The sequence below is a fragment of the Nymphalis io genome, chromosome 3 (assembly GCF_905147045.1).
Source record: "Nymphalis io chromosome 3, ilAglIoxx1.1, whole genome shotgun sequence".
Lineage (NCBI taxonomy): Eukaryota > Metazoa > Arthropoda > Insecta > Lepidoptera > Nymphalidae > Nymphalis > Nymphalis io.
In genome coordinates, this window is record NC_065890.1 from 7,030,633 (window position 1) to 7,043,914 (window position 13,282).

At 31.1% G+C, this 13,282-nt stretch overlaps 1 protein-coding gene across 7 annotated transcripts; it reads left to right on the forward strand.

Annotated features, from left to right (window-relative positions):
- The first annotated feature begins 375 nt into the window (after positions 1-375).
- LOC126780885 (transcription factor Dp-1) lies at positions 376-9,649 on the forward strand. 7 transcript variants are annotated; one of them, XM_050505566.1, is made up of 12 exons: positions 376-460; positions 720-825; positions 1,083-1,204; positions 1,543-1,591; positions 1,815-1,900; positions 1,972-2,198; positions 2,603-2,771; positions 3,255-3,467; positions 4,351-4,499; positions 4,791-4,873; positions 4,949-5,032; positions 8,494-9,648. In XM_050505566.1, the coding sequence occupies exons 2-12, from the start codon at positions 810-812 to the stop codon at positions 8,655-8,657; spliced, it is 1,362 nt and encodes a 453-aa protein (XP_050361523.1). In that variant the 5' UTR covers positions 376-460; positions 720-809; the 3' UTR covers positions 8,658-9,648. The 7 variants fall into 7 exon arrangements, with proteins under 7 accessions (XP_050361523.1, XP_050361521.1, XP_050361520.1 ...); XM_050505564.1 differs by having other exon boundaries at positions 720-821; positions 8,494-9,647; XM_050505563.1 differs by having other exon boundaries at positions 392-593; positions 720-821; positions 8,494-9,647.
- The last annotated feature ends 3,633 nt before the right edge of the window (positions 9,650-13,282 follow it).

Below are 13,282 nucleotides of genomic sequence, written 5' to 3' on the forward strand. Positions count from 1 at the left end.
GTTTAACTAATTTTTCGTACATAATGCTTCGATAAGTTGTAATTTTTAAAATAAATGAATAGATATATATCTCGATTTAGGGTAAAAAGAATAAAAACCATTACCCTACGCGTTAAAAACAACATTTGTATTCGTAGGCTTGGTAATTGGTAGATTAATTATATACATATGTATCTTTGTCTGTACTTTCATTCATATTATATTGATTGATTTAAATAATCGTAATATAATAATCTTTATCTTTATGCACAAACTAGATTAAATATTTTATTAATGTTATCAAATAAATAAAATATTTACAACCATAAGCAATTTGTATAAAATATAATTATGATCTGTGCTTTGAGGTTAAATTTACCCTTCGGCCAATGTCACTGTCCGTTTCGCGCCTTTTCCGGAAATAAATCCGGCGGGGGTTTCTGGTTTTGAGTACACGTGAACAGCGTCATCCAATCAGCTGGTAAATTGTGAGGCCGGCGCTAAATTGTCAATGTTTTCTTTGCGTGCTTGTTTTGTATCTTGTAGTTTAAACTAATCCTAATATTAAAGTGAATATATAAAGTGCGATACTGACAGAAGCTAGATGACTTTAGGTGGTTCATTTTATAGAACGTTGACTATTACGATTTCTGACCTTCAAACTTATCCTAAATATTGTCGCCATTTTGACCATGCTATTTAAGACTGAGATAGTTTATTTTCATTTGTGTATTTCGTAGTTGCCCTAGCGAGATTTGTAAATGGATGCCCTATTTGAAGAAGGACTACGACAATGTCCCAGAATACTAGTATAGTAAATTTCCTAATACATGACGCCAATGGTTAGTAAGTAGCGACGCTGATGTCGTCGATTTAGTTTTTTTTTTTATTTTTATATTTACTGTTAGGCTACTATATTAACGTATAATAGATTGGCTAGTTAAAAACCATGTCATAGATTTCGGCGTCCCAACGTTTCGAGTTTTCTAGTCTAAAATATTCTTGTGCGATTATTGTTTTGAATTAAGCATATTTAACTAGCTTATGGTCGTTTAAATGTATTCAACAAATCAATTTATATTACTGGATCCTCTGTGTTTTAGGGCAGCCTCAAATGGTTAAAGTAGTACAAAATACGAACACTCAACCTATTGCTCAAATCAAAATCAAACAAAATCCTGTAAAAGTGTTTAAAGTATCTGCCACGAACGAGGGAAATAATCAAGTATGAAAACCATTCTAAAAAATTTATTTATTTTTGCCATTCCTTTATACAGTACACACACTTAGCAGTGGTTATATCTAGTTAACAATTTACATGTATTCATCATGTGTTGTTTTAGTGAAAATGTATGTGCAATAAATTAGCTGAACTTAACTGTTTTCACTTTATATTTCTTAACAATTCTGTTATCTTGATTAAGATTAAATTATTTGCATTTCTCTTCTTAACCTTTTTTCCTAAAAATGTAATTTTAATAATGTACTGGCAAATATCTTAATACACAACTCACTGTCTCATAAATGCTATCACCAAAATTATAATGTTTTTTTTTTTTTCAGACCCCAATATATCAACCTATCAAATTAACTGGAATTAAGTGTGCTTCAAGTAAGTCAATTGAAGTTTAATTACAACTGTTTTTCTTGTAGTTTGTTTAAATATGAAATTTTCACACATTAGTTTCAACTTTTAATAATTTGTTTTTATAAAATATTAATGCATGTGAATTCAAATGGAAATCACCTAAACCCTGAATAATCATCATCATCCTGAATTCTATTTATAATTAAATATTGTGTGTACTCAGATTATCTTGAGGGTATAATTTCAGAATTAGTACAAGTACCTGTCGACACCTTGGCTCGTTTACAAAAGATCACACCTAAACCTGAGCCAAAATCTCCATCACCTGATATTGTAAGTATTGTCAATATGTATTATATTAAATTTTAGATATTTAATGATTGTACATCATAATATTTTTGTAGGTTAACAATCAAACTCAATTGACTGAACTTAAGGTGATTGAGCCTATACCAGAATTAGTGCCAATTTTGGCAAAATCAGAACCTATAGATAACCTTGTAGATAGCAAAGGAATTATACCTGATCTCTCAGAATCGAATCCTGCAGACAATAAAGCTTGCTTACCCACAACTATGTCACATGCTTCAAGAAGAAGACATGACTCTGACAATGACCCCCCCGCAGAATAGTAAGTGCTATGTGTAATTTTAAGTAATTTTATATATATGTAATAATAATATTAAGGTTGTCATAAAATTCAACACTTAAAAACTTCATCTACATAAATTTTATATTTTAGTAAAAATAACATTATTAATATAAAATAAACATTTAGCTGAAAATATTTCAAAGTTTTAGTCACAACAATATAATAAAAAATTACCAAGGTTGTTAAATTGTGGTATAAAGTTAAATTATAGATAATTGTGAAGTATTGTATTTGTATAGTACTGGCTATATTAGTATCAATTGGCTACTTCAAATTTGATTATGATTTTCATAGTTGGTCTTGTTATTATGACATCTATCTGTTTACTAAAGTATAGAAACATTACTAGTTACCAAACATATGATATGTTTGATTTCTTTCAGCACTACAAAGAGACGTAAACATGCAGACAAAGTTGGTAAAGGTTTAAGACATTTTTCAATGAAAGTCTGTGAAAAAGTGAGAAATAAGGGGTTTACATCTTACAATGAAGTAGCAGATGAATTAGTACTAGAATTTGCAGCTGGAATGCATGGTTCTGCAGATAGCCAAGTATGTATTATTGTTGTAAGCGAGTATGCTATATATATTGATTAAATTTCATTTATAATATCTATGGCATTGTATTATAATAGAAAATGCAGAAAAATGTTATACAGCTAAATAGCACACATAAAAATGCAGGTTGCATTATAAATATCTGTAATATGCAATTAAAATCAATCAAACTTTTATTTGATGTTTGATTATCTGCTATGGCAAAATATTATTAAATACTACAAAATAAATAATAATTTTTATTTTAATGTCTGTAGGTCAAGACTGACTTTTCTTTAAAAATTGTTCATGTTTCAATATAGACATTGCTCTGCACATAGTTCCTTTTTTGGATAATGCTTACTTTAATTGAATTACTCCCTGGAAAGTTCAGTTTAATTAAAACATTTGCTATTTATAAATATAACAACCACTAAATTAAATTAATAGGAAGAAATGCTAAGTTAAAATGTAACTCAGAGAAACTAACCTTTGCAGCAATATGATCAAAAGAACATACGGAGAAGAGTATATGACGCTTTAAATGTGCTAATGGCTATGAATATTATATCAAAAGAAAAGAAGGAAATCAGATGGCTTGGGCTTCCAACTAATTCGGTACAAGAATGTACGGCATTAGAAAAAGAAAAGCAATCAAAACTTGAACAGATACAGAAGAAAACGCAACAACTACAAGAACTTATACTACAGGTAAACAGGAATAAATGATATCATTATGTAATTATTTTAGAGACAGATTTATTGTGATAGATAAAGCGAGTTCAATAACTTTGCGTATAATTTGCCCAATGCATAATTTTGTATGTAGTACATTCTTAATCAGCTTAGCAGTAACATGCCAAGCGAAATTATAAAAATGATGTCATAGTGCCATAAGAAATAAAACTCTTTCAGGAGCAGAGTCTTTAGCTATGTGAATATGTTTAGTTTCACTTTGTGAATGCACTTTTAATTATTTTAACTCTGGTATATGATATATATCCAGATTTTCGAAACTAAGTTGATTAAAACATGGATTTAAATTAAAGACAGTTTATGTGTAATTTCTATAAATAAATTGGTGTATATAATATTATTGTGACATAATGATCATGACTTAAGAAAATTCAATCATAATTGTGCAATAAAAATCAGTTCCAAACAACACACAATTTAAATTTAACACAATTTTATTTTTAAACAAAAGAACACATGTTTGACATAATTTTCATACAATATGCTAAACATTTAAACTTCATTTTATTTACAATACATCCCATATTCATAAATGAAGGAAAACATCATGAAACCAGTGTCTTGGACCTATATACCTACTTATTAACACGACAGGCAATTAAGGTTAATTTTGGGTCTCTAAAATAAGTTTGCTTAGAAACATTTCTATTGTTCACTTTCCTTATAATTTATATAAAAAAAAAGTGAATATTGAAATCATTTAATCACATAATTAATTGCACAGCTTAGTTTGGATCCTGGTATACATTTAAAGGTTATTATAATTATAGTTTGTTGTATAATATTACAAGAGTCATCCTAAAAGACAGTTATAAAGTATGCATGTTTAACTTTACAGCATATCTCATTTAAGAGTTTAATAGAAAGGAATAAAGATGCAGAGAACAAGGGTATAAAACCTTCTCCGTCGTCAGCCATACATTTACCATTTATAGTTGTAAATACAAGTGACAAAGCATTAATTGACTGTAGTATTTCTAATGATAAGTGAGTATTTTTCATATTATTTTATTCATTTATTATTTAAAGATTATGAAAATTAATTTAAAACATAACTTGTTAATAAGTGGAAACTTCAGCAAAATATAAATTATTTCAAAAGTTACCTATATTTTGTGCATAGAATATTATTGATTTCTGAAATAAATTTGAAATACATAACATAAATATTTTAAAATGATTATGAGGACACAGTGTCTCAATTGTTAAAAAATCTACTTATTTTGGAAAACTATATCATTTGAAATAATTAAAACATTTTCTTCCCGCTTTTTCCAGGACAGAGTATATGTTTAATTTTAATAAAAGGTTTCAAATACATGATGATATTGACATATTAAAAAGAATGGGGCTCCTATTTGGTTAGTTGTTTTCTAATAAATTATATGTGTAAACTAATTATAGTATATAATATAAAAATTCCATTAATATTTCAGGATTAGACAAAGGTGAATGTACAGAAGAAGATATTGAGAAAGTTAAAAGTATGGTACCAAAGTCGCTAGAAAGTTATGTGGAACGTAAGTATACCTTTCTCTTGTCACTGAAGATTTTACATGGCAGTATCAGTGTACTAGATAGCTTATGATAAAACCCTCTCAGTGTATGCTACACTTTGTATATTTTTTATTATGTTTTTACATCATACTTTGGATGTTTTGATTTTATATATTTAATATTATTTTCGTTACTGTCAATTTTTGTTGTCAATTGGTCGTAAATGACTGATTTCTCCTAAAAGGAATAAATAATTAGATAGTAGTGACACATGAAACATAATTTTCAATGTCATCATTTTGAATGTGTGTAATAATCATTTATAGTGTTTAAATGTTACGTTACAAAAACTGGGATTCTGAAAATCCTCCCAGATACCTATTATGACGGGAAATAGAATGCGGCGCATACCGACGACGTCTATTCTCAAGTCCTTCGGCGAAGCATATCAGCAGGGCTTAGCGGTTAGGACCCCACGCGGCACATTTCATTAGATCAGCACATGTATCAGCCTGTACATCAATTATCAGTATGTCAAGACTCCATAATAATACCCAGTGATTTACGAGGGGGCCGATTGTCTTTAATGTTGCCAGGCCAGCCTATCCCCCGGGATAGGTCCCTAGGCCCTCTCATAGAGAATCAAGGCTCGTTGGGCAACTTACCGCATTTACCGCTATGACCCTCTGCGGTCTTTACAAAATTTATTACGAGCTGTTTGAGCGTTCACCCATGGATGCGCGATGTAGTAACATGGATCGCTGAAAACCAGCGTACAGAAGCAGGCGATTCCAACCCGGTTTATGTTTCGGAGCCAAACCAAGGCGGCATTAGCGTTGACAATCTTCGGACCGAGTTTGATAAAGTGTTGCCCATACCTCCGTCGTCTTTTCATTGCCAGGTCCAAATTCTTCAGCGGAGTCTCCACTTTAATCATTGATCCCAAAACGATGATGAACGTCCCTCGAGGGGGAAAATTGCACGTTGTTATCTCGCAATTAATTTTGCGGAAATATTTTTAAACAAGACATACTTTTTATTTTGTACACAAAGCTAAGCAGCGTTATCCATAACGACGTCTGGGTAGTTGTAAACATTGTTATCTTGTTTTTGAATCAGATTTTACAAATTAATAGAGCGGCGTCAACTAGTCCATTGTAACTACTTGTATAAACAATAAACCGCATCCTTTGCTGATAACAGAATATATGCCCTGTTCCGATTCCGATATTTCTACACTGTGATTTTGATTAACGTGATTAACGAAATGTTTCATCTAAGAAAAATATGTTTCTATTCTCCGATCTACATTTCCTTATGGCCCTTAAATACTATATTCGCTATTCCACAATGTCTACTAAAATTAACCTTTTTCTATTTTTTTCGTAGCAGTACCCTTTTTTGATAAAAGTTTTCTTTTATATGTCTGTCTGCAATCCAATAACATTATTTTTTTTTAATAATTATGAACACAGTTTTAATAGCTGTAGCGTCACCTAAAGCTAATTGGCCGTCAGAAAATATTACTATAATATATTAATCGAGCTGTATCAACTATCAATAACCGCGCATGCTGTGAGTTGTCTTTCAGTTAAATATGATAATTAATGAGGATTTCACTTTAATTTAATGCCTCTTAAGTGTTACAGAGTTATAACTTTTTTGGAGCACTAATTCAATTTTATCGTCTATTAAAGAATGTTCTATTAATAGGATTATCATTAACGATACTGGTGATTTAATTCAGCGTCCCGAAAATGTGTTACACATTTTGAGAAAATGGAATACAAGTCCATGACATCGTAACTCTTTTTTTAACATAGTATGTTTTTGATTCTATGTATAAATACAGCTCATTAATAGTATTTTCTTAATAATAACAAACACATTGCGAATAAAAGTTAAAATTTGAAAATTACTACCTATTACTTTGAGGCGTGTCGCGCGGCTGTATTCTAATAAATTATCACCATATTTTTTTTAAAGAATCGTTATTCCTTTCATTTCGTTTTATCGCACGGTCCCCCGCAGGAGGTCTACCTCAACTTCCGCACAACTGCTGACACTTACGGCACCGTGATTTCTTAGTATGTCCGAGACAATACTAAGAAATTATGTTCCTCGTTATTACTTACGTTAGTGTGACGATGTGTTGTTTTACTTTTTGGTGCGCGAGTTCGTGAACATGTCTGCCATATGAATATTGTAATTTGGAGTACTTATCAATGGTGCAGCTTTTTATATCATATCTGGTGAAAGTGTAGATGATGGGCGACGAATGTGTCCAGATCCCAACCGCCTGCAATCATTGTGCATTAATAGTACACCAGACACTCATGGTTCCCAGTTCGGCTTTAATTTTAAAAATATACAAAAGGTTGCTCGACTATGCACAGCTCCGACTTCTTCATCTTAGTTGACGACTTCGTCGCGACACAGGCGGGGTCCATAGGGACCTTTGTCCATCCATATCAAAGATGCAATATTTTGAACAATTATTGCGTTATCGTTAGTAATGGTGGTAGGGCTTTGTGCAAGCTCGTCTAGATAGGTACCACTCACTCATCAGATATTCTACCGCAAAACAGCAGTACTTGGTATTGTTGTGTTCCGGCTTGACGGGTGAGTGAGCCAGTGTATTTACAGGCACAAGGGACATAACATCTTAGTTTCCAAGGTTGGTGGCGCATTGGGTATGTAAGCGATGGTGTAAATTTCTTACAATGCCAATGTCTATGGGCGTTGGTGACCACTTACCATCAGGTGGCCCATATGCTCGTCCGCCTTCCTATTCTATATAAAAAAAAATATTTTTTTAGTCAATAGTTAATTTCGATTTTTGTAATACGTCTAGGATGTTGAAGTTTGCGGTTGGCATCAAAAACTTGTTTACCGAAACCTTTCTATCAAAGAATAAACAAAAAGGAATTACGACTTATGAGCTGTGCTCGCTGAACCTTTTTACGGTGTACGGTTCTAATCTGATATAAATATGAAGAAAAATACGGATATTTGTAATTATATTTTAAATATAATTTGAAATAATTACAAATTTAATTCAAGATTCGAGTGCTTTAACCTCGCTGCCGTTGTCGTAGTTTGTTTTAGGTTTATGTACTTTTTTGGATATGCAGGACTGTTGAAAAAACACATGAATATTACCGGATCTTGCCTATACACTTCTTATATAATACGATATATTTTTTCGAGATGTTGAAAAATCACTCAGTAGATTGCTCGATGAACGAATTTTGACTATTATCATATACTAAAGTAACACTATGTAAATTTCCACTGTATACTTATTTAATTTTGAAGTAGATTTATTTTATATATTTTGTAGTAAATAAAACGAGAGACTAAGTTGAAAGACGCGTTTTTATCAGTCCTATCTAATTATTATTTTCATGTCATGAGTATAGTACAAATTTGCAAAAACATTGACAGTTATTTTTTATTACAATCTATTTGTTTTTTTTTATAGAAATGGGTAGAGGTGTAAATAATACTTTATCTGATATTCTTGATGACGAAGATATTGAAGACGTTGGTGATGAAGAAGACACACTAGAGGCAGAGGTTGAGGCAGATGAACAAGAAGTGGAAGGAAACGATTATAGTGAAGACAGCAGCGATGTAGATGTTTAGCACCACGCCGTATGTTTTTTCTATCACTATAATATTGGTACTGTATATTAGGGGTCAAACTTTTCAGAGTATGCAGTTATTTTTTGATCGCAACATGAATTGTTGGTAAAAATTCATAAAGACTATGAATACTTTGTAAATAAAGTTAGCGTTATATGTCATCAGTAATGCTTTAAGAAAACACCATTTATTAATGCAAATTGCAAAAATGTATATGTACATATCATAATATATATTTGATTAAACATTTAAAATGGTTGTATACATGAATTCTATGGAATCATATACAATATTTATTGTTTGATAAGGTGTTATAAAAATAATATATATTATAATAACATTTTTAATCATCATCTATTTACAAGACACCCTAGGTCCATTTTTATAGCTTGTACAAAAAAAACTTAAGGAATCTCGACTTGAAACATAGTTTTATATTCTGTGAACAATAATTTTTCTTGAATTTTGCCTAATTATGTATAGACTCAAAAAAAATAGAATTAGCTATGCTATTGCTATGACATAATAGTGCGCCAATTTGTTCAATTGTATTTGTTTTATACTTTGTGTTTCATATAATATTATTTGAATGAAGTATTATAAATATTTGATTTAATTTCCTATGTAAATATATAATTGAAGTGTAAGATATAAACATTACTGATGACACTAACAAAGTGTTAATGCTAAAGTTTTTATTCAATATTAATTTGCTACATATGTTTATTGTTAGTGTTTGATTTATGTATGTTACTGCCATCACATGTTTTGTATTCCGGCAAAATAAAGCTTTTTACGTTTAAAACTTGATCTCACTATAAAAAGTGTAACATAAAAACTCTTGCACAAGATGAGAGAATAACTCAAAATTAAACAAAAAAGATGTCCAGTTTAAAAAAAAAAATGATTTACATTACAAATTTGGAATTGTTTAAAAAGACGAAAATAAAATAGATTTAAATAAATTTTTTTTTATTTTTTATGACATTCCACTTAATGCTAGTGTTTCTTCAAAACACTGATTTATCTCTTTCTGTCATCATTAATTTGACATTCAAAAGGAGACATTTATTTAAGTAGTCAAAATATATTGAGTTTTTCTATTAATACTTCACTATAATGTTCATGTCTACAACAACTTAATTTAAAACCCTTGTTAGGACTATAATAATATTATAACTTTAATATATATATATATATGTTGACTGCCATTGCCTAGCAAAACAACACTAAGTTAAACTGAAATATGAATTAAACCATCTCAGTCTTTTTTTAAGTAACTATAATATTACATACTTCTGTCATCAATAAAACTGAGGCATTACATTATACCACTGTGTTTTTGAAGCCTCCCCATAATATTATCTTCCACAAAAAAAATATCTAATAATCTTGATACCTTCATTTGAGAAAAAAGCATGTGAACAATCAAACGAAACATATGTTTGCACAGAAACTTGTGCACTATAAAGGTGTGTATAGATGGCTAGTCTCCTTTAAGAATGGTTTCCATGGTCGTAATCGGTTAGGAGTAAATCATACTCCAAATATGAAAACTAATTAGTATTTATACATTAACTATCCAAGCTCAATGTCTCAATTCCGAACTAATAAATTAAATACATATAATTTGAAAGAGTAATGTATTGAGCATTTTGGAGGGTGCTGTCTAAATTTTTTTTGTAAATCAGTATACAGACAAAAGCCTTTAGTTGCAAGATATTCTTCATGGGCAATCAAACAATCAAAAACTACTTCAAAATTATACCAAATTTTGACTGATACTATATACTCATATTTTTAATAGAATACATGTATGTGGTTAATGACTATATAATAAAAAGTTAAGTGTTACTTAATAATATGTATTTGTGAAACTAACTTATAAAACAAATAAAGTTATTTCAGATCATCATCATCAAACAAATCTTCAAAATCTGCAACAAATATAAATTAATTAAAAAAATTTGTAGCTTAAGGTTTACAAAATAATATGTGTAGTTAAGTATTAATTATAATCTTACCATTAAAAAAATCAGCATGAACCGCTTTTTCGTTAGCAGCTAAATCCATAAGAAGATTTGAAGGCCCTCCTGCCTGTAAAATAAAGATAATGTATAAAGAATTTGTGTCTATACTGTTAAAATAAAAAAATGTAAAATTTCAAAACCAGTTCTACATCAAAATTTTCTGAACCTGATTTTGCTAAAAAATACAGTAAAATCGACCATTATAATTTAAAAAAAATTGCGTTATAAGCTAAAAAATTACACAACAATACAATTTAACCAGTACAGTAATTAAAATATTGAAACGGTATTTTGTTTATCAATAATATAAAAGAATTGTGATTATAAGCATACTTCTTCCAAATCCATGTAGGGTCCAACACCTTCAGGAAACATTTCATCAGCAGCCACAGTTGGCTTCATTTTTCGTATATGTAGTGCTTTAAAAGGAAAGAAGAATCTTGGATGTTAGATACTGGTTTACTATACTGCTTTATTTTTTTGCACCGAACACCGTTTGCGCTATGCAGAAGACGTGAATCGTGATTGTTGTGACAGTCGTTGACAGTAGACACTTGACAGTGACATACAAAAGAATTAGGCATGGGCGATACAAATCGTATATAGATACAATATCTATATATCGGTACAAAATCTAATATATAGATAGCGTTGTTAGCTTTGTAATTTAATAACTCGCTTTTCTAAATTTTAGGTGTTTTTCGTAACTCATGTATTTTTTCTTGTTTAGATAGATGTATATAATAATTTATGATGTGTGAAAATAATGTACATATTGTATTGAACATTTCAAGGAAATGAGGTATTTAGGGCAAGTGTTAATATGCATTAAATGTAATTTTAAAGAATGATTTTTAGTTAGATTTATGTTTGTGTTAAATACAATGAAGAATTGTTTTGTCCCAATACGAGCGTAATTTTCGATAAATTCAATTGTAGGCAAAGTAAGTAAAGAAGTAAAGAAGTGCGAAAAAAAGGAGTTGCCAAATTTCTTTGTGCGCGATGGAATTGATGTCACAGTTAGGCGGTGACATCGAGAGCCAGCTCGCGTAGATTTATGGAGGAAGGGGGAAGCAGGAATTAGAGAGAATAATTCCTCAGATCACTCGCCGTGATACAGTCGATAGAAAGCGCTCAGCGCTGCTATCTCTCGACGCAATTGTAAAGGTTCAAGGGTGTTTGTGACCTTTACGTCGCCAATAATGCGGACCGCACGTCGCTGCAACCGATCCAATGCCTCCAGTAGGTACTTTTTTTGCTACCAGCGGAGCCATCCCAAAGGTGCGAGCAATATTCCACCCAAGACCGTACCTGTGTTTTGTATAACAGGCACAGTTATTGTGGCGTGAAAAAACACCGCACCTTGTTCAGAACTCCGAGTTTCCGTGAAGCTGTTTTTATAACAGCCTCGATGTAATCCCTTGGACTAAGGTCGCAGCGAACGTCAATCCCCAGCATGGCAATTTTGCTTTGTATCACCAGCGGAGTACCACAGAGGGAGGGAAGAGGGGAAAATGTTGACTTTTTCGCTGTGAGAGCGCATACCTGTTTTCTTGGCATTAAACAACAAGATTATCAAAGCCCCATTTGGCGATAAGTTCTAATGTCCTATTTAGTTCAATGACAAGATCCTTCCGCCTCTCCTCAATTTCTGCTCGCCCAGTCACTGCGCGTCCGTGGTATCCACCGTGCAATGTACTATCGTCTGCATAGCAATGTATGTTCCCCAAAGTACTTTTTCGCTATTTAAGTAGCGAAACAAACTTGACAGTTGGTGGGTTCATTGTGTTTTTTGTTCAATTTTCGCTTATTTTTATGTTAGAAAACGATTCTAATTCAGTGAAAAGGCCGAGAAACAATCCTTATATAATATCGAAGGTTATACAATGGTACATTGTTATATTATTTCATGTTAAAGCGATATCAAGAAGGAAATTGCCGGCGTGTGTTTTCACGCGTAAGTACGACTATTTTGTCCCTAATTATAGTTTCTCAGTGATGTTTATTTATGCCATAGCATGACGGAACCTTATATTCCATTAAAATCCTAAAGATAATAAGATTTTCCAGTTTTTATCATTTCCCCATCATTTCCCCATCCCCAAACAGGGAATGCAGTTAATATGGCAACATTTTACGCACACATTGACAAACTCTGTCTCAATCGCGGTTTCACGGCTCCTTGGTCTATTTGTTTTTCTGTCTACGGTTTTAATATTCTTAGTATTCTATTACTTATTACAATATTTTATCACTTATATTCGCCAGAAAAGGATTTCCCCTTTAATAATATTACTTATAATGAAATGGCGATAATTGTTCATTGAAATATTTTTTGAATATAATACTTATATTTACCTTAATTTTAGGTTTGGGATGGTAATTTGTAGTAAAAAATTTAGTTTCTACTAGAACATCGGACGTTGGTCTTCAGGAATAAAACCGTTTTAATTATTTATATCGATCAAAACACTACATAATACATCTCTAACTTAATCAGAGAAACCATAGACTTATAGAGTAAGCAAAACATCATTGTCAAAAAAGACATTTGGTAGTTGGTTATACATACTCATATGACATTATTATTATCTT